This window comes from Dama dama, chromosome 25 (assembly GCF_033118175.1).
Source record: "Dama dama isolate Ldn47 chromosome 25, ASM3311817v1, whole genome shotgun sequence".
NCBI classification, from domain to species: domain Eukaryota; kingdom Metazoa; phylum Chordata; class Mammalia; order Artiodactyla; family Cervidae; genus Dama; species Dama dama.
The window spans coordinates 31513653-31535054 of record NC_083705.1 but is presented as its reverse complement, the minus strand read 5'-3'; the positions used below and the strand labels follow the sequence as shown (position 1 = coordinate 31535054).

The 21402-nt window shown below is 40.1% G+C and overlaps 1 protein-coding gene and 1 long non-coding RNA gene across 3 annotated transcripts in view; one reads left to right on the top strand and one right to left on the bottom strand.

Moving 5' to 3' along the window:
- The window catches only part of PLPP1 (phospholipid phosphatase 1), a 108816-nt gene extending 100351 nt beyond the window's left edge, over positions 1-8465 (bottom strand). The window contains exon 1 of one of the 2 annotated variants that reach the window (XM_061129786.1): positions 8014-8465. In XM_061129786.1, the coding sequence (XP_060985769.1) occupies positions 8014-8071 (58 nt within the window). In that variant the 5' untranslated portion in view covers positions 8072-8465. The remainder of the gene's footprint in view (positions 1-8013) is intronic. The other variant, XM_061129787.1, reaches the window with a different exon arrangement.
- A 169-nt stretch (positions 8466-8634) lies between these two features.
- LOC133046788 (uncharacterized) lies at positions 8635-12826 on the top strand. Its single transcript, XR_009690563.1, has 2 exons — positions 8635-8777; positions 11826-12826. It is a non-coding gene; the product is annotated as an uncharacterized LOC133046788 (long non-coding RNA).
- The last annotated feature ends 8576 nt before the right edge of the window (positions 12827-21402 follow it).

Genomic DNA, 21402 nt, shown 5'->3' with positions numbered 1-21402 from the left:
ACTGCAGCAATGCCAGGCTCCTTTGTCCATGGAATTTTCCAGGCAAGAATACTGGAGCGGGTTGCCATTTCCGTCTCCAGGGAATTTTCCCACCCAGGAATTGAACCTGAGTCTCCTGCATCTTTTGCATTGGCAGATGGGTTCTTTACCAGCTGGGCCACCAGAGAAGCCCCATTAAGCACATAATAGCTAATAAACAAGTGAACGATGTTACAAAGTCAAATATTTTAAAACAACATAGTATTCCTAAAGGAAATCAATATTAATATTCATTGGAAGGACTGATATTGAAGTTGAAGCGCCAATACTTTGGCCACATGATGCAAAGAGTCGATTCATTAGAAAAGGCCCTGATGCTGGGAAAGACTGAGAACAGGAGGAGAAGGGGGTGACAGAGGATAAAATGGTTGGATGGCATCACCAGTTCAATGAACATGAGCTTGAGTAAACTCCAGGAAATAGTGAAGGACAGAGAAGCGTGGTGTGCTGCAGTCTTGACGTCACAAAGAGTCAGGCACGACTTAGCAACTGAGCAATAACACTGTATTAAACACAACACAAAAAATAAAAGGTAGTATCAGGTTAACATATGTCAAAATAAATAGCTGAGGTAATTCCCTGGAGATCCAGTAGTTAGGACTCCATACTGCCATTGCAGGGGGCCGGCGTTCAATCCCTGGTAAGGGAACTAGAAACCCACAAGCAACACAGCAACACGGCACAGCCAATAAATAAATATCTGATTGAAAAAACAGAAGTAAGAGAGAGATGGAGTATGAAGAGGTATTACACAATAGTTTTTTCTTTGCTGCCTACTTAACCACAGGTAGGAAATCAAACAACAGAATTCACATAAATGAGGGAATACAATTAAGGTCATTCAAAAATTTTAGGAATATTAAGTCTACTTTTTATATGGTGACTCAATCAGTTCCAAGGCCTGGACAGTAAAAATAGTGAAGGTGACCAGTGTGTGGCTAACTCCATTTTCTGAAGTTGAAAATTCAGGACTTAACCACTGTATAAAGTAACAGTTTTTCCATCTGTTTAGTTATACTCTACCACAGACTATACAGATCATTTTCCAACATAGCTGGGATTACCACTACCTGAAGATCATATATGTGGTTTTTACACATGACTGATAAGACACTACTATTTCAAGATGTTCTGTAAGCTTCAAAGACATTCCATGAGTATTCACAGAAAACAGTTTGAAGTTTGTGTTTCTGTTCCTAATACAAAACTATGTTGATGTTATTTTTACTAAAATAATGATGTTTTAATTATTGCAGGATTATACAGGATTACTTTTATTTGACAATCACATTATACACATGAGTGCAAGGCCTACTCTAAGACCTTTATATTTTGCCTCACAACAACCATACAAGGTAGGTACTTTATCATTACACAGCTGATGCAACAGACACACACAGAGGAAATTTGCCTAAGGTCGCACAGCTAGTAAATGGAGGAACTGGAACTGAACCTACACAGTTTGGATCCACAGTCCATCACTAAACTATGCTGTCTATCTAATGTTTTTAAAGAAAAATCAATAGTTTATAAGTCATTACCAATGTCAGATTAGTTTCAGTTAAATAAAACCGAAACAACTCAGTCTGAGCCATCTGGGCTTTAAACCTAGACAGCAAGAAGGTTGAAGGGCGAAGGAAAGCAGGAAGCAAAAAGTGAAAACGAAAAATAAGGTAAGCAGAAAAAGAAGGACTTCCCAAGTAGCAGTGGTAAAGAATCCACCTGCCAACATAGGAGATGCAGGAGACTCGGGTTTGATCCCTAGGTCAGGAAAATCCTCTGGAGAAGGAAATGGCAACCTGCTGCAGTATTACTGCCTGAAAAATTATGGACAGAGGAGCCTGGTGGGCTACAGTCATGGGGTCACAAAGAGTAGGACATGACTGAGCACACACACATACAACAAAAAGGTGGGACAAAAAGAAAGAAAACAGTTATTTGTAACCACTGTTCATAATACCTGAATGAATGCTTTTTCAGAAAGAAAATAAGGGAGAAGACAGTGCCTATATAATCCCTAACTAGCTTACAACACAGACTCTATATTTCCATCCCAAATGCGGAATTAAACCAGTAAATTAGCAGGAAACAACATTTAAAATTCCTTTGCATAAGGGAATTCCCTGGTGTTCCAGTGACTAAGACTCCGGGCTCTCATTACCAAGGATGCGGGTTCAATCCCTGGTCTGGGAACTAAAATCCCACAAGCCATGGGGGGGAAAAAAAAAAAAACGTTTCTTGGGACTTCCCTGGTGGTCTAGTGGTTAACAGGAGGGCCTGGGTTCGTTCCCTTGGTGGGGAACTAGATCCTACATGCCAGAGCAGCCAAAAAATTTAAAAAAAAAACATAAAAACATAAAGCTACATGTTAACTAGTTCACTTAAAATGTAGGTTTTAGTAACTTTCTACCAGCTTATTTTTAAGTCAGATAAACAGTAACAATTTAAACTTTAATTTCTTATCAAAACTAATTAGTATAATTCCACAAGCTGAGTAATACACAGGAAACTTTGGTAGAATTCAGCCAAAAATGACTAAGCAAGAAAGAAATTAACAAAGATTATGGCATGTCCATGAGTTTCCAAAAGGATTTAATTCAAACAGAATATAAAGGAAAAAATTACTTTTCACAAAAGCTATAGAGGGGAATGTTTTCTGAATATTTCCATACTCTCATCCAAGCAAGGTAAATTCAAGTTTAAAGTCAACTGTATAAAGTCAATTAGAGCCAAATACTATCAATTTTCTCCAGGCCTCTGCTTTTGTTCCAAACTAGCCATTTAAAGGTAGAAAAAGTCTTGCAACAGGAGGCCAGTCTGACCCAAGAATATGCCAGATTGACAAATTTTTGTTCATTTTTTGAGATTCCTTCCCCTCTCACTGGCTGGGAGGAAAGACCAAAGTTATATAAAACAGAGAAACAAACACAGTCAACTTTAATCAGAAGCAAAAGAAGTCAGCTTAATAGAAGTTAACAGAAATTGAAATGGCAAGTAATCAGGATAAGTACTATGTCCTATTTATTTACTTACTTATTTACCTCTTCGGTATCTAACAGAATTCCCAACATCTCCTAGATAATAAAACAAATGTGTGGGTGAATTCACCCAATAATGAGTAAATGAACAAGTAAGTGTTAGGAGAAAAAGGAAGGCTGCAGACTGTTAGCAAGGGAGACTCTTTCATCAAATATCTGACTTTCCTTTAAGAAAATGGCCCAAACTGAGATCAGGAAAAGGAGCATTCCTTGCGGGTAATACTTAAGGGGCAAAACGAAGTCAGCATAATTACTGAAACAGAATAAGTAACGGGATTCCACAATCACCTGGGGCTTCCCAAGTGGCACTAGTGTTAAAGAACCTGCCTACCATTGCAGGAGACATAAGAGACTCGGGTTTAATCCCTGAGTCAGGAAGATCCCCTGGAGGAGGGCATGGCAACCCACTCCAGTATTCTTGCCTGGAGAACCTGCATGGACAGAGAAGCCTGGCAGGCTATAATCCATTGGAGTAGCAAAGAGCCGGACACGACGAAAGCAACTTAGATGGCACACACAACCACCTAGTATGGCTGCCAGTGTTCTTTGCTGCCAGATTTTCCCCTAAATTTATTGACTCTGATTTGGCATAAAGGTCATACCATCTTTGCAGTATGCTGAGGAAACCATGACCCCTTCCCTTCTAAGAAAACCAATGCTGGAGCCCGTGAGTTCTTTTTATCATCTGCTTTTATGGGCCAGTGTAATTGCTGTCAAGTGCAGAAAGGGAAGTCACCTCAGATCGGTTTTGGACATAACATGAGTATTATCAGTAGGGCCCTGGCAAAAAACAGCACCAAATAAGGTATTTAAATAAGAATTTAATGAAGGAACCACCTTCACAGGTATAGGCAGGATTTAGGGAAAGCAGCAGGGAATGGTACCAGCAACATCAGGAAGCCATTATCATCTCTAAGCTAAAGGAGCAAGTAAAGGGTTACCAAAACCCAGAAAGACCTGTAACTGTAGCTGGCTGGCACAGAGGGCCACTGAATAGAAGCTGTGACCTACTCACAGAACACAAAATAGCTCTGGCAACGCAAATCCAGCAGGAAGAAACTGGCTCTTCCAGGCCTCCTGCTGTTGTCCCACTGGTCAAAGTCAACCAGAAACAAAAAGCAACAGCCTAGTTGCAGTCCACAGCGCTAGCCTTCCACAGCATAGCGCAGGCTGGAGAAACGATCTAGAGGAGCAAAAGAATGTACAACACAGAAAGATATTCCAAATGACCGTTACCCAGCAAAGTTCAGGACATAAAAAGGTTCTGCCAGTTCCACCTAAATCTTCCAGGCATCACGCGATACTTGCAAAAAAGTCATACACACAGGTACTTACTTGGGTTCCCACTGCCCTGTATTGAGCTGAGAGAGAAAAAAAAAAAAGAAAAGATTCTAAGAGTACTCCTGGGGTAACATTTGTCATTTCTGCATCTCTAAACAAAAACAGACAACCCATTTATCTATGATAGATCATTTATAGCACAACTCTTTTTTCTGTACTCAAAGAGCATCTATTCCATACCTCTATTATTACATTTATCATGATGTATTATAACCTCTTGTTTGTTTCTCCCTCATTAGACCCTAAGCTCCTTGAGGGCACAGACTTTCTAATTCATCTTTATCTTTAGCACCTAACATAACTTGGAACAGAGTTAGCCTCCAATCAACGTACACTGAATCAATTCATTGGCAGCCTAATGCCAGAGTGCATAAAATCTAAAATGACTCTCAGCAATTAAGTTTTATTTAGGACGTGGTTTAACACAATAAGCAAAACACAGCTTTCACATCAGCCCACTTGATTCTCTGTACAGCAGCTTTTCTTGTGTGCTGAGGTGATATTTATGGCCTTTTCTACAATCATAGAACTCATTATCAAAGGAGCCAGAGAAAGTTGGCAAGACCACACTCCATCTCAGAAAGGAATCAAATACACATCATCTCTCAAAATTCTCACTCTTTTTCCAAGAAGAGACCAGATCCACTGAAGGAAGTAATAATTTGGGTATATTATATGGAGGAAATCATGTTTCATAGTGGTGATAATATTGACTTGGGATAGAAATGCTTTTACACGTGTGTAAGCATGCACACACCCACGCCTTACATACAGGCATGTTTATTATTTAAGCAGACATCACTTTCTGTAATATTATAAAGTAGCCATGTCACACAATCACATAACATCATCATATTAAATGGATACACTGCATGGTGTTGGGTGATCATTAACAGAACCTGGAACATATTCACATTATAATTAAGAACCACTTTCACATAACCCTGTACTTATGATCTGCTTAATCATCTTTCTGTTGCTATAGTCAACTTTTACCTGTAGTTCTCCAAAGAAAAAGAAAAAAGTTAATACCAAGTTGATAACCCTCTTTGAGCTACCACTATTTTAAAGGCTGCCAACCTCCTGCTGTCAGTAAGATGAATAAAAATAAAACTTTAAATGACCCTTAAAGGGTACTTTTTGGCAGTGCAGTGGTTAAGACTCTGCTTCCACTGCAAGGGGTACAGGTTAAATCCCTGGTTGGGGAACTAAGATCCTGCATGCTGTGCAGCTCAGCCATAAAGTTTAAAAATAAATAAAATAAAATGACTCATAGACCCCACTAGAAAGGTGAGTTTTTCAATAAAAACATACAATCTCCCAAAACTCAGCATGAAAATACTTTGTATCTCTAGCATCACTGTTCTCCTTCACTGTTGTTTGTAACAGAATATTGATGCTATTAAATCTAATTTCATCTTATATACCAAATTAAAATAAGCCAGTATTTCACTTTCTATTCATGAAAAGGGAATTCTGAGCTTATCTTGACAATACAATGAATTACTTTAAAACTCTAGCAATACAAAAACAGACAAAATGTTTTTCAAATAGATCAGGTACTTTTCAAATAGATCTGATACTGATACTTAATGCGTAAGTCTCCTAAACAAGCTTTTTCCAACCAAAGATTTTAAAATCAGAAATAACAATTTTATCTTTTTTGAGAGTCATCATAAATTCTACAACTGTCAGGCCAAGTTAGCAATAAAATTACTCTTAATTCTATTGGATGGTTACGTGATGCTTGCAGCATGTTGAAAATAGACTACAAAAACCCACAATTTTATAAAGTTGTACTGCAAATAGTTTCCTCAAATACACATGAATTAAAACAAACAAAACATAGATTTAGCATATGGCTCTGTGTTTAATAACACTGAGCTACCTGAGAGCAGTATTACATTTCATCCATCCTGGTTCAGTGCTTGGCCCAAAGGAAAAACGCATTTGTTTCATAAATTAATAACTGTACAAGGTAGAAAAAATGGGAACTTTATATATAATTCTGACAGTATAGTATGTGGTAATGATAGGCTAATATCCAATATATTAGAATTTTAAAAATCACTTCTGACTGAACTTTTTCCTCTCCCCTCACTAATATAAATGAAATTTAACAAAGCTCCACAAACACTGAGTATAAATTTAAATACATTTTAAAAGATAACATATTTACCAAGGTAAACTTTTCATTGCCAATAAATCTAAATATACCTAATGTAATTATGAATAAGTCCGAACATCTGAAAGGATCACTTGTGTTTTTATAAAAATAGTGTTCCAAAATCGTGTTTCCCTTTCCTAAACGGAATTCCTAAAATTCACTGTGGGGCTATACAGGAAATGTCCTGGTAAACAATAAAGATGTTTCATAAGCAAGATTTTTCCTCAAAAAACAGGTAACAGAATTTATACAACTTCGGCAAGACTACAAGCACCTAAATGGTCAGGTTTGAGGCAAGGGAGAGGGATACTGGATTAAAAGCAGAGGAAGTTTCCTATCACCGAAAAGCCATTATGCAGACCTGCGTCTAGGATGCTAAAGTCACAGCTCTCCAACGCTGAGAGCTCGCCAATACTATTACTTCGATACTCAAACATGAGGACGACTACCTGAACATCGAGCAGGTCTTCTGGTAAGTAGCTTTTTCCAAAACATATAAATAGTTCAAAGATACTGCCTTACACAATACACATGAAGATTGTGAAAATCTCTCCTTCCAATGCCTACCCCTTATCCAGATGACTTTGATTCTTTTTTGTCAAAAGAAAAGAGCAACTGGCGACCAGAAGCCCTACGACTGAACTCTTCCGTCAGAAAGACAACGCCAAATTCGCTGCAGCCAAAGAAATGTCCAGTGCTCCTCGTGGGCTCTCACAGGAGATGGAAACCTACACGATGACGAGGTCTGTGCAGAGAAGGAAACAGCAGGTCTGGGGCACACCACCTCCACCCCATCCCCCTCAAAAGCAAGCTCCTTCAAACCTATAGGCAGAAACCTGGCATCATCACACCCACTTACAGCCCGACAATTTACACGCCGGTAACACCTTCTAATTAGGAGCGTTCTAACCTTTTATAGACGAAAACTTAAAACTGCTTCCCACAAAGAAGATAAACCTGGCACTGGCGCCAGTTACTGAGAATTCCCAGTGCATCAAAACCCTCCGGTTTTGTCACCAAACCTGATGAGCCAGTGACCACCAGGCTTCCCTACAGCAGAGAGGGGAGGAGCCCATCCTCTCTGCTGGGAGTGAAACTGGAAACAGAGGACAGGAGAGCAAGGGATGGAGCGCAGAGGCGTGAACAGCATCCAAGCAGGGTGGGCTCAGCGCGCCGGCGGGCGACAGAAAGGCAGACTGACAGCAGCGGCCACGCGGGGATGCGGGCTGCGAAGCGGGGTCCCCCGGCAGCGGAAGCCGCCCCCAGCGTCCAGCCGGGCCAGGCTCGCGCGTCAGGCACACACCCCCCCCACGCCCGTCCGCGACTCCCGGCGAGTCACCTCCCAGCGGACACACGCCCGCACCCCACCGATGCACCCCACCCCGGGCTCGCGCGCACACGCCCCTCGGGCCGGCGGCGAATACGTACCCAGCAACACGCAGAGCACATCGAGGGCCACGTACGGCAGCCGCGTCTTGTCAAACATGGTCTCCGCACGGATGGCAGAGGAGGCACCCGATTCAGGAGACCGGACCGGGGACTGGCGACGGCTCCTCCCAGCCAGGGGAGAGCAGCTAGGGCTGACGGAGACCCCCGCGGCGTTCTGACGGGCAGCAATGGCGCCCACGACCCCTCCCCTCACAGCTCCCGCAACCACTTGATCCGGGCCGAGACGCTAGTGTGCCAGCCGCGGCGGCTCCGTAGCCTCAGGCCCTCCTCGGTCGGCCCTGGCCCGCCCCGGCTGTTGGCTGTCCACAGCCAGGAGCCCTCTCCAACAGGCGGGGCGTCCGGACTCGTGCTTTAAGGATGGGGACCGGTAGGCCCCTCCCGCGGGGCAGCGCGGGACCTGCCTGCGCGCGGCCTCGCGGGCTGAGGGAGCGCGGCGGCGGCGGTGGGGCGGCCAGTGAGGGACGACGGGGCGGGGCCGGGAAACCCCGGCTCGGGCGCGTCAGCCAATCGGCGCCTCCAGTCCCGACCTGCGGAGACCGCCCCTCAAGTGGGACGCGCGGCTGACGGGCGGAGCGTGTGGGCACCTCCCGTGCAGTGCGAGGGACGTTGTTCAGACACGCATTCTGCTGGTGTCGCCGAACCTGGCCTACTGATGTCTGGTCGCCCGTCATTGCTGCTTCGGAGAAAGAACGACCCAACCCCACCCCGGCTGCCTGCCAGCTCTTCTCATCCATGGGGATTGGGTAATAGAAACGGGGTTGTCGGTGACAGTCTCTCTCTCCTTGTCCAAACTTTAGTCAGGCTCCTCCCAGCCCTCTACTCGCCTAGGCCTCCATTGAGGCCTTCGAATCTGGCCGGGCAGAGCCCCGTATTAGCGTGAATTCTGCGAAGTCATCCTTGCACCTATAGTATCTGGTTACCTTGCCTATGCGATCAGATTCGTTTATATATAAAGTCCGTTAGTATATAAGACCTCGGACCTGCCTTGAAGCAAGTATCCTCCTATCCTTAATGTTTTGTCTTAATTTCTCATCCACTAACCCCCTCACTCTTCTTGTTTGTTGGCTATAATAAATTTCCGGTGTCTTTGCTGTATTCGAGGTTGAGCACAATTTCTTTCTCCTGTTACAAGTTATGATCCCCTATTGGAATCGTTTTAAATAGACTGTACCTCACCATTTTCACAAGTGGCAAAATGAGTTTATTTCACTCACCCTTCATTCCCGTAGGACCCTAGCAAAGTAACCTGTAACATCAGGATGTTGATAATCCCTGCTGTGTGTTTCAGTCAAGAAGTGATGAAGCCCGGAAAAAAATAAATATGAAAGTGTTTTCCAAAAGATTAAACCCTCTACAGATGTTAACCATTGGTAACTTTCCCCCACATTCATATCTTACCTTCATCAAAGACGTTAGACAAATTGAAAACTGTACTTAACCGCTTTGGACTTTCTCCCCAGAAGTGTACAGGTGGCACACAAAAGGGGCGGGGATTACACCTGAGAGCCCTGGAAGCACTTCATAGGAGGGTGATAGTTACATTGTTCTTTCCTGTCTCTCCCCCACATCAACAGCCATTTTCTTAGGTGAGAAGGTAATGAAGAAGACAGTATGTTTTGCTTTTTGGAGGAGTTACAAATAATAGCTTTAAAAATAAATCAACAGGGAATTAATTTCCTGGCGGTCCAATGATTAGGACCCCACACTCACTGACTAGGGTCTGGGTTTAATCCCTGGTTGGGGAACTTAGATCCCACAAGTTGCTGAGTGTGGCCAAAAAAAAATAAAAAAAGTCCACTAAAATGCATTGTCGCGCCGTGTGATTTTAAAAGGGATGTGCACTATGTGCATATAAGCAGTAAGTCCTCAGTTGAAAGAATGATTAAGAAATGTCATTTTGTTTTGGGAAGTGGGAGGTTTTTTTACTTTTTGGAAGGAGTATGGTTTGTTTTGGTTTATTTTCTATGATTAGTTTCTAGTATGATCACTGGAATTGAGAATGAGTTAAATAACCTTGAAATGATAGTGAAAATAATAAAAAGACAATTTTTATATAGTGACATCATTAACACCCCCTTGGGGGTAGATTCTAGTGTGTCCCTGGATTGGACATGAAACCTTAGAGATTTTCTTAAATGTTTAATAAAAATTTGTCCTGGAATCTGTATTTTTCTTTGTGTAACACAGGTATCAAATATAAAAGCAAAGTAGAGTGCACTTGGGAAGAATAGTCCTGAAGAATCTCTGAAGAAATGAGAAACTAATTTCCTCTCTTCTTGTATTACTATGAATTTTGAAAAGGAGACTGTAATCTGCACCGTCCATTTCAGTTTCTCTTTAAATGTTTGTGTATTCTCACTTCTGTCCCCACTCCTTTTCTTTCACTATTCTTTAACATAATGTTATTGGTAAGTCTCCTGTCTGTTCCAACAATACTTGCTTCTTTTTATTTTATAAAGTTTCTGCAAAGTGGATGATATTCACCTTAAAAAATTTAGTGAATAAATTCCCTTAGAGTATTTGTATGTAATTATGTCCTTTCTCCCTACTTGGACTGAATCAAATATAGTTTTTATTATACTCAAGAAGTTTTGTGAAACTGAAACAATTAAAAATGTAAATGTCTGGTTCCCTAGTACATGTGTCTCCCTCATCCAAAAAACTTTACAGTCTGCTATAATCCTTTTTGTATTAATTGTCAAAATTATTTGTTATTAAATTTTTTTATTATGTAATGTTTGATACATAAATATATCTATAAGTAAGTTATAAAACATAATAGTGGATGACTGGGAATCCACTACTCAGTGCCTAGAGCATTGTGGTATCACTGAATCTACCTATGTGTTCAGTCCCTCTCTTGTACTCTACTTCAGAGGAGGTAACCACTATCCTGAATTTTATGTTTATCTTGTTCTTTCTTTGTTTTTTCCATGTGGAAAAACACATGGCCACATGTGTACATGTCACTGAAAATATGCATTGTTTAGCCATCTTGTATTTTATCTTTTAAAAATATATGCCATATATATAGTCTTCTGCCCTTGATTTTTTTTCACTCATTTCTTATACCCATTGATGTTGCTGCAATCATTGCAGGTATATCATATAAATGTGTCATTTTATTCATTCTTCTGACAATGGCCACCTGAGTTATTGCCAATCTTGCTATTACAAATAATGCTGCTGTGAACGTTCACATACATGTCTCCTGTGTGGAAAGCTGTGGAACTGCTTTCATGGGGTATACAAGCATCCAACTTCACTAGAAAATCCAAAATTGTATTACTAAGCATTATACCATCTTACCTACCCCTCACCAGTGGTAGATACGACTCCATATTTACATCAACACTTAAAATTTTGAGAGTTCTTAATTTTTGGTAATTTAATAGATGCAGTGTCTATTTCAATGTAGTCTTAGTTTACATTTGCGTGCTCACTAATGTGGTTGGGCACCTTTTCCTAAATTTATTTACCAAAAATATTTCCTCTTCTGTCAATTACATAATCATGTTTTTGCCTATTTTTCTATTAGATTGTTTTTCTTATTTTTATCAAACTGTAGAAGTTCTTTGTATATTCTTGATAGCAATTCTTTATGTTATAAATTTTTCCTTCCAATATGTGACTTGTCATCTCATTGCCTTTATGAACAGCTATGTGCCAGAGTTATTGTAAACGTAATGTAAGCAGAGGTCTACTGAAAGATTTCTGTGAAAATTTTTACTTTCTTGACCAAAGAAAAACACTGGTTTTCCTTCCCTCTTCTTTCTGCTTTCCTTGAACAGTATTTGAGTTACAGCAGCCATGTTGTGATCATGAGGGAAAGGTGAAGAAGAGAAACCCTGGTCTTTTTAATCTTGAGCTACTAGAACAACCAGCAACTTGGCTACCTCCAGATATTTTCTGATGTAAGGGAAAATTATTGCTTAAGTCTCAAATATTCACAACTGATACAAGGCTTGTGTACTTTGATGACTATTTCTGAGAAATCACATATATTACTCTAAGAAAACCTTTTACTTGAGCTAATTTAATTGAATTTTTGGTCCTTGAAACCACAAAGTCCAGAGGAAAAATAAACAATTCGAGTAGCTGGAATGGATGTTGAAGAATGGTTTGAGCTTAGAGGCAAAACAAGTGACATATTCTGAAGTCTTTGAGTAGGAATGGCAGTGAAACAAGGAACTCACATTGAGGACTAGTAGAAGATAAGGTCCTAGGACTTCCCTGTTGGTGCAGTGGATAAGAATTTGCCTGCCAATGCAGGGGACATGAGTTTGATCCCTGGTCCAGGAAGATTCCACATGCTGCAGAGCAACTAATCCCATGTGCCATAACTGAGCCTGGGCTCTAGAGCCTGTGAGCTGCAATTGCCGAGCCTGCATTCTGCAACTACTGAAGACCGTGCATCTAGAGCCTGTGCTCCACAACAAGAGAAGCCACCACACTGAGAAGCCGCACGGTGCAACTCAAGTAGCCCCCACTCACCACGACTAAAGAAAGCCCTCACAGAGCAGCGAAGACTCAGCACAGCCAAAAGTAAATATTTTTTTAAATTATATGAAAAAAGAAGATAAGGTTCTAGCAAGATAGGTTAAAGCACTCTGTAGCTTTAAAGTGTGTCTGGAAGCAAAAAAACTTTTGAAAATATATGGCAGTGTGCTGAAAACAGTCATTCAAAAGAAGTAATCTAGTAGTGAGAGAAAATCATAATCTCTGCAGTGGGTTGCAAATTCAAGATGAATAAACTTTATTTTGTAAATAATAAACTTTATTTTGTAAATCATATTATTTAGTTTCAGGTCCTTTCTGTGTTTATTTCCATTTTGTTTTCTCCTGTGGTTCCCAAAATCTTATTTATGGCTTCCAGCCCTTTTTTAGCTTTGCTGCAGAGTACTAAGGGGAAAGTCTCCTGTTATAATTGAGCCAGTCTACCAATGTAAGAAAAGGTCATTGTGAGAGTATTTACCTCCATAAAAGGAAGTGAATCCCTAGGATCAGAGTTGGAAGCCTAATGGGTAGGCAAACCAGCTCCACCAAGATTTTCTTTTACTGAGACTCCTTCAGTGTCAAGCTTGGCGGGCCTGAGTTTTCTGTTTATTTTCTCAGCTGACAGTATTTCCTTAACTGGCTTATGGTAATCAAATATAAAAATGTAGATGCAACTGCCTGATCTAGGCAGACATGCAATACATATTGTTTCTAAAACAAACATTTCTGTGAATCCACATCTATTATTTTTGCTTCCTTACCACCCACTCAACCCCACATCAACCATGGTTCCCTAATCTATTAATACTAAAGAAATGAACCTGATCTCACATGACTTGTTCTTGGCTCAGATGTTCACCACTTCCCTTCTCTAGGATGCTCACAAATTATTTCTTCAATGATCTCTTAAAATATATATATCACCAGAGATAAAGTTAAATTTCTATAAAATATCTGTACCATTAAAGGCATCATATATATTTTTCTTTAAAAAAAAAAATCTTGGGTAGGATTGCCATCCAGTTACTGGTCTTTAATCAGAATCTACCTTCTTTTGCTGCTTTGGAAATCAAGAAAATTCTCCCTTCTCTCACCTTATAACTGCTTTTCTGTTCACAACCGCCAATTTTGTTCTTTGTTAAATCTCATACCTCTACTGATATAACTGGTTAATTCCTTTAAAGCAAAGTGTATAAGCCTTCTTCAGCTCTGTATCCCCAGTTCCTAGAGCTACACTTGGCACAATGAAGTCACACGTAAGTTTTTATGTTATATTGCTTGAATAAGCAAATGAACAGAGGACAAAAAGTAAGCAAGAGTTTAGGAAACACGCAAGCTATGCCCCCCATGCTTTCTGTGTTTTAAGCTTGTCTGAGGATGGAGGTGGGTTATAGGATTAATTTTCCCGCCACTATTCTTACAGGTTCATGACACCACTCTGTAATTTTTTAGGTCCTCGATAATGTGAACTACAGTTGACCTTTGAACAATTCAGCAGTTAGGGGAGCTGATCCTTCCCTGAAAACCCAAGAATAACTCTACTGTCGACCCTACTTACCCTAGGTTCAACATCCATGCATTTTACCAAATGGGGATCATGTAGTGCTGTAGTATGCTTTTAGTGGGAAAAAACAAGTAGAAGTGGACCCCAGCAGTTCAAACCCTCATTGTTCAAGGTTGAACTGTTCTTTAAAAAGTGAATCTATCCCCCTCCTCTGATTAGAAAAATTTAATACTAATATTTGCCCTGATATATTCAGTTTTATTGTATTTAAAAGTTCTAAAAAGTTACATGAGACAAACACCTATCCTTATGTCTAAATTACCAATCAGTTCAGTCGCTCAGTCGCATCCAACTCTGCGACCCCATGTACTGCATTACACCAGGCTTCCTTATCCATCACCATCTTCTGGAGTTTCCTCAAACTCATGTCCATTGAGTTGGTGATGCCATCCAACCATCTCATCCTCAATCGTCCCCTTCTCCTCCTGTCTTCAGTCTTTCCTAGCACCAGGGTCTTTTCTAAGGAGTCAGCTCTTCACATCAGGTGGCCAAATATTGGAGCTTCAGCTTCAACATCAGTTCTTCCAATAATATTCAGAATTGATTTCCTTTAGGATTGACTGGTTTGATCTCCTTGCAATCCAAGGGACGCTCAGGAGTCTTCTTCAACACCACAGTTCAAAAGCATCAATTCTTTGGTGCTCAACTTTCTTTACAGTCCAACTCTCACTTCCATACATAACTACTGGAAAAACCATAGCTTTGACTAGATGGACTTTGTCATCAAAGTAATGTCTCTGCTTTTTAATATGCTGTCTAGATTGGTCATAGCTTTTCTTCCAAGGAGCAAGTGTCTTTTAATTTGATGGCTGTAGTCACCATCTGCAGTCATTTTGAAGCCCAAGAAAATAAAGTCTCTCACTGTTTATATAGTTTCCCCATGTATTTGCCATGAAGTAATGGGACCGGGTGCTATGATCTTAGTTTTTTGAATGTTGAGTTTTAAGTCTACTTTTTCACTCTCCTCTTTCGCTTTCATCAAGAGGTTCTTTAGTTCCTCTTCACTTTCTGCCATTAGGGTGGTGTCATCAGCATATCTGAGATTATTGATATTTCTCCCTGCAATCTTGATTACCAATGGAGGTTATCATACCAAGTAAACCAGACAAAGACAAATATCATATGATATCGCTTATATGTGAAATCTAAAAAAAAATGATACAAATGAACTTATATACAAAACAGAAATAGACCCACAAACATAGAAAACAAACTTATGGTTACCAAAGGGCAAAAGGGACGCAGAGTAAATTAGGAGTTTGGGATTCACAGATACACACTTGTTGTTCAATAACTCAGTTCCGTCCAGTTCTTTGTGACCCCATGGACTGCAGCACGCCAGGCTTCCCTGTCCTTCACCATCTCCTGGAGTTCACCCAAACTCATGTCCATTGAGTCGGTGAAGCCAGCCAACCATCTCATCCTCTGTCGTCCCCTTCTCCTGCCTTCAATCTTTCCCAGCATCAGGGTCACAGAGATCTTAAATGATGTATTAAAACAGTTAGACTTAAATGATATTTTCAGGACATTCAGTTCAGTTCAGTCACTCAGGCTCTTTGCGACCCTGTGGACTGCAGCACACCAGGCTTCCCTGTCCTTCACCATCTCCTGGAGTTTGCTCAGACTCATGTCCATTGAGTCGGTGATGCCATCCAACCATCTCATCCTCTGTCATCCCCTTCTCCTGCCTTCAATATTTCCCAGCATCAGGATCTTTCCTAAGGAGTCAGTTCTTTGCATAAGGTGGTGAAAGTATCGGAGCTTCAGTTTCAGCATCAGTCCTTCTGATGAATAATCAGGACTGATCTCCTTTAGGATGGACTGGCTTGATCTCCTGACAGTCCAAGGGACTCAAGAGTCTTACACAACACCACAGTTCAAAAGCATCAATTCTTGGGCACTCAGCTTTCTTTATAGTCCAACTCTCAATTCCATACATGACTGCTGGAAAAACCATAGTTTTGACTATGTGGACCTTTGTTGGCAAAGTAATATCTCTGCTTTTTAATATGCTATCTAGGTTTGTCATAGCTTTTCTTTCAAGTATCAAGCATCATATATATATATATACATCTGAATCACTTTACTGTATATCCAAAACTAACACAACATTGTACATCAACTATACTTCAATAAAAAATGTTTTTAAACAGTGAAAATAAGATTTTTTTCTGTAAACAATCCCAGTAATAAATATCATAAACTTAAAAAAAAAAAAATGGGTCTGCTCCCATCTAAGTGACTGTATTATGGAATACTTCTATTTGGACTGCAAAGGAAACTTCCCCTGCTTTTCTTCCTCATTAAGATCAGAGTCAGAAATGCATTCCTAGGAACTTCCTAACCCTCAGAGCCAACTTTCCTTGTTGAATAACAACTTTCATTTAACTTACCTTTGGATTTTTAAAACTCTGTGTGTTAGTTGCTCAACTGTGTCCAACTCTTTGCGGACTGTAGCCTGCCAGACTCCTCTGTACATGGAATTCTCCAGACAAGAATACTGGAGTGAATTGCCATACCATTCTCCAAAGGATCTTTCCAACCCAGGGATCGAACTCTGGTCACCTGCATTGCAGTCAAATTCTTACCATTGAGGCTACAAGGAAGTCCCGAAACACTATCCTTTGTTAAATCTATGGCATTGATACTCAGACTTTACACATTAGAATCATGTGGGGCATTGCTTAAATACATAAGTTCCTTCCTCCACTTCCAGAGATTCTATTCTAGGATATAACTCAAGCATTGTTTCATCATGTTTAACAAGTGCACCAGGAGAGTCTGAATTTGAAAACCCATCAGAATTTGAAAACCTCCGGTCTAGTCAGTCCACATTTTCACTCTCCTGACAAATTTTAATAAAAGGAACTACTTTCTTCAAAGTAATTGCTGTACACTAAGACTAGATTGAAACATAGTGATTAAACATCTAGGCTCAGGAATCAGGCTCACTCAATACACTTGAGCAAATTACTTCAACCTTGCTATGCACCAGTTCCTTATTTGTCAGATGAGAATGGTAACAACAGTGCCTTCCTCTTAGATTTGTTGTGAGGATACATTGAGAACTTTTAGCATAGTGCCAAAGCATATAGTAGGTGCTCAATAAATGTTGGATGTTATTATTTGAAGATTTCTATCATTTCATCAGAATCAGGTTAATAGTGTATATCCTATTAACCTTAAATAATCACGATAGTGTGATCACTCACCTAGAGCCAGACATCCTGGAATGTGAAGTCAAGTGGGCCTTAGGAAGTATCACTACAAACAAAGCTAGTGGAGGTGATGGAATTCCAGTTGAGCTGTTTCAAATCCTAAAAGATGATGCTGTGAAAGTGCCACACTCAATATGACAGCAAATTTGGAAAACTCAGCAGTGGCCACAGGACTGGAAAAGGTCAGTTTTCATTCCAATCCCTAAGAAAGGTAATGCCAAAGAATGCTCAAACTACCACACAATTCCACTCATCTCACACGTTAGTAAAGTAATACTTAAAATTCTCCAAGCCAGGCCTCAGCAATATGTGAACTGCAAAATTCCAGATGTTCAAGCTGGTTTTAGAAAAGACAGAGGAACCAGAGATCAAATTGCCAATATCTATTGGATCATTGAGAAAGCAAGAGAGTTTCAGAAAAACATCTATTTCTGCTTTATTGACTATGTCAAAACCTTTGACCGTGTGGATCACAATAAACTGTGGAAAATTCTTCAAGACATGGGAATACTGGACCACCTGACCTACCTCTTGAAATCTGTATGCAGGTCAGGTAGTGACAGTGAGAACTGGACATGGAACAACAGACTGGTTCCAAATCAGTAAAGGAGTACGTCAAGGCTATATATTTGTCACCCTGCTTATTTAACTTATATGCAGAGTACATCATGAGAAATGCTGGGCTGGAGGAAGCACAAGCTGGAATCAAGATTGCCGGGAGAAATATCAATAACCTCAGATATGCAGATGACACCACCCTTATGGCAGAAAGTGAAGAAGAACTGAAGAGCCTCTTGATGAAAGTGAAAGAGGAAAGTGAAAAAGTTGGCTTAAAGCTCAACATTCAGAAAACTAAGATCATGGCATCCAGTCCCATCATTTCATGGCAAATAGATGGGGAAACAGTGGAAACAGTGGCTGACTTTATTTTTGGGGGGCTCCAAAATCACTGCAGATGGTGATTGCAGCCATGAAATTAAAAGACGCTTACTCCTTGGAAGGAAAGTTATGACCAATCTAGACAGCATGTTAAAAAGCAGAGACATTCCTTTACCAGCAAAAGTCCATCTAGTCAAGGCTATGGTTTTTCCAGTAGTCATGTATGGAATTGAGAGTTGGACTATAAGGAAAGCTGAGTGTCGAAGAATTGATGCTTTTGAACTGTGGCGTTTTAGAAGACTCTTGAGAGTCCCTTGGACTGCAAAGAGATCCAACCAGTCCATCCTAAAGCCTGGGTGTTCATTGGAAGGACTGATGTTGAAGCTGAAACTCCAGTACTTTGGCCACCTGATTCGAAGAGCTGACTCATTTGAAAAGACCCTGATGCTGGCAAAGATTGAAGGCGGGAGGAGAAGGGGGCGACAGAGGATGAGATGGTTAGATGGCATCACTGACTCAATGGACATGAGTTTGGATAAACTCTGGGAGTTGGTGCTGGCCAGGGAGGCCTGGCGTGCTATGGTCCATGGGGTCGCAAAGAGTCAGACACAACTGAGTGACTGAACTGACTGACTGAAGGACAGTGTCCTGGGGCACTCAAATCTCCAACTCCTTTGCAATTGTGTTAAATTCAATGTTTATGAATTTTGCTGTGAAATGGATCTATTGCTAGCACTTTCCAAACTTTCAAATTGGGGAGGGGAGGTGGGGATGGGGGTGGGGGTTCTGTGACACAATTCTGAACTCTAGAACCTTGCTGCTGAAATAGTGCCCTCGACTGGCAGTGTCTGCATTACCTGCTGCTTTCAGAAAGGCACACTCAGATTCTGCTCCAGACCTAATGAGTCAAAATCTGCATTTCAAAATGATCCCAACGGATTCCTGTGCATGTTAGTGTCTGAGAAGCAATGCTCTAGAGATTCCCAGGTTTCCCTGATAACTGAATATGCAGATTATCTGATGTCTTTTTTGAAAATTCTAATTTATTAAATCTGGTAACTTTTAAAATTACTCTGTGTGATTGTTATATTTAGGAAGGAAACACTGCTGTCAAAAAATGAAGCTATCGGCAAGTTAAGAATTTGTGAGATAATTGGTTTGTAGCTGGACCAGCCTCACTGCACCAGATTCTTCCTCCTGTGCACCAGAGCTAAGTTAATAATTTAGCTGCTTCAAATCTCAGAAGCTTCCCAGTTCCTATCCATGTGAATTCTTGTGATAAATCCCTTTGTTTTCTCCAGCTTGAGTCTATATACCTAGTTTCAAAACATGCCTAGCACAATGCCAAAAATTACACTGATGGGATAGTTTGAGGGGGCGGGTTTTTTTTTTTTTAATTGAAATCTAGTTAACATACAATGTTATGTTAGTCTCAAGTATACAACATAGTGATTCCATATTTAAACACATTATGAAATGATCACCGTGATAAATCTAATAATCATCTGTGCCAATACAAAGTTATTACAATATTATTGACTATATTCCCTTTGCTGTATATTATATCCTTGTGACCTACTTACTTTATAACTGGAAAGTTTTTCCTCTTACTCTCCTTCACCTATTTTGCCCACATCTCTTCTTCCTCCCCTCTGGTGACCACCAGTTTCTCTATATCTATGAGTCTGTTTCTCTTTTGTTTTGTTGGTTTGTTTGGGGTTTTTTTGTTTGTTTGTTTTTTATGTTCCACCTGTAAGTGAAATGATGTCATATTTGTCTTTCTCTGTCTGACTTATTTCACTTAGCATAATACCCTCTAGGTCCATTACCTTAGGGTTTTTAAAAATATTTGATACATATATAGAATATTTGTAATATGTGCAAATTGTAAAGCATAAGAAAATAAACACCTTAGAACTCACTACCCAACGTGAGAGTTAAAACATCTCCAATATTGTTGAAGTTACCTGGGTGTTCCTTCCCAATCCCAAACCCCTAGCCTGTTCCATTTTCTACCGCCACTAACCCATAGGTAACTACATTCTAAATGTTGTCTTTATCATTATCTTTATTTAAAAGAAAATCAAGACTTTACCACATATTTGTCCCTGGTCAATATTTTACATGTTTTGAGCTTTATAAAAACAGTATCATATCACATACACTTGTAAGTGGGGATTTGCTTTTCATTCTGTTGTTTCTACTGTTTATTCATTGTCACTAATGGATAAAGCTCTCTTTATGTAAACATGTCACTCATTATTAATCCATTCACTTACTAACAGACGTCTGGATGTTTTCCTTTGGACTTTTAAAATGCACTTATAAAGTACACTTATGAATAGTCTTGTATATGTTTCCTGATGCTCTTTGGCAGGAGTATCTTCAGAGCATTAATTGGACTGGAATTGCTAGGTATTGTGGTAGGCTGACAATGGTCCCCAAGGATATGTTCACATCCTAATCGCCCAAACCTGTGACTGTTACTGTATATAGTCATAGAAGAAGCATCTTTGAAGATGTGATTAAATTAAGGGCCTTGAGATCAGAAAATTACCCTAGATCATCCAGGTGGGTTCTACATGCCAGTGTCCTTTTAAGTGGGAGGCAAAAGGAGATTTGACTCCAAGACAGCAGAGGAGAAGATGCCCTGTCAACACATTGAATCAGTCCAGTGAACCTTGGACTGTGGACTTTGAACTTCTGGTCTCTACAGCTGTGCGAGAATACATTTCTGTTGTCTTAAGCCATCAAGTTTGTGGTGATTTAATAGGAAACTAACGACATGTTCAGCATTACAAGATAAAACCAAACAGTTTTCAAGGAAAGTTAGCAAGTATCTAGAAGGTATGATGTATCAAAGTCATGTATCAAATATTAGCTCTAGAAGTGTTAATAGTTCCAATATTCCTACATGGGAGGATTCAGGAAGTGTGCCTTAAACTTGTACTTATGTAACACTTTCAAAACAACTGGGAAAAAAAATCAAAGGTCCTATCAGAGAATATGGATAGAGAGAGTAGATTGTCAATGATTGATACACTCTCAGGGTATTATTTTGCATGCTTGCTAATAACAATGGAGTTCTTTTGCTTGGCTTTATTATTCTATTATTGTTGGAAACCTTGGAAAGGTCATCTTCTTGGCCCTATGTCAGGGAGGTATAACCAGTTCTCAGATGTGTGAATGTGTTTTTAGAATTACTGGCAT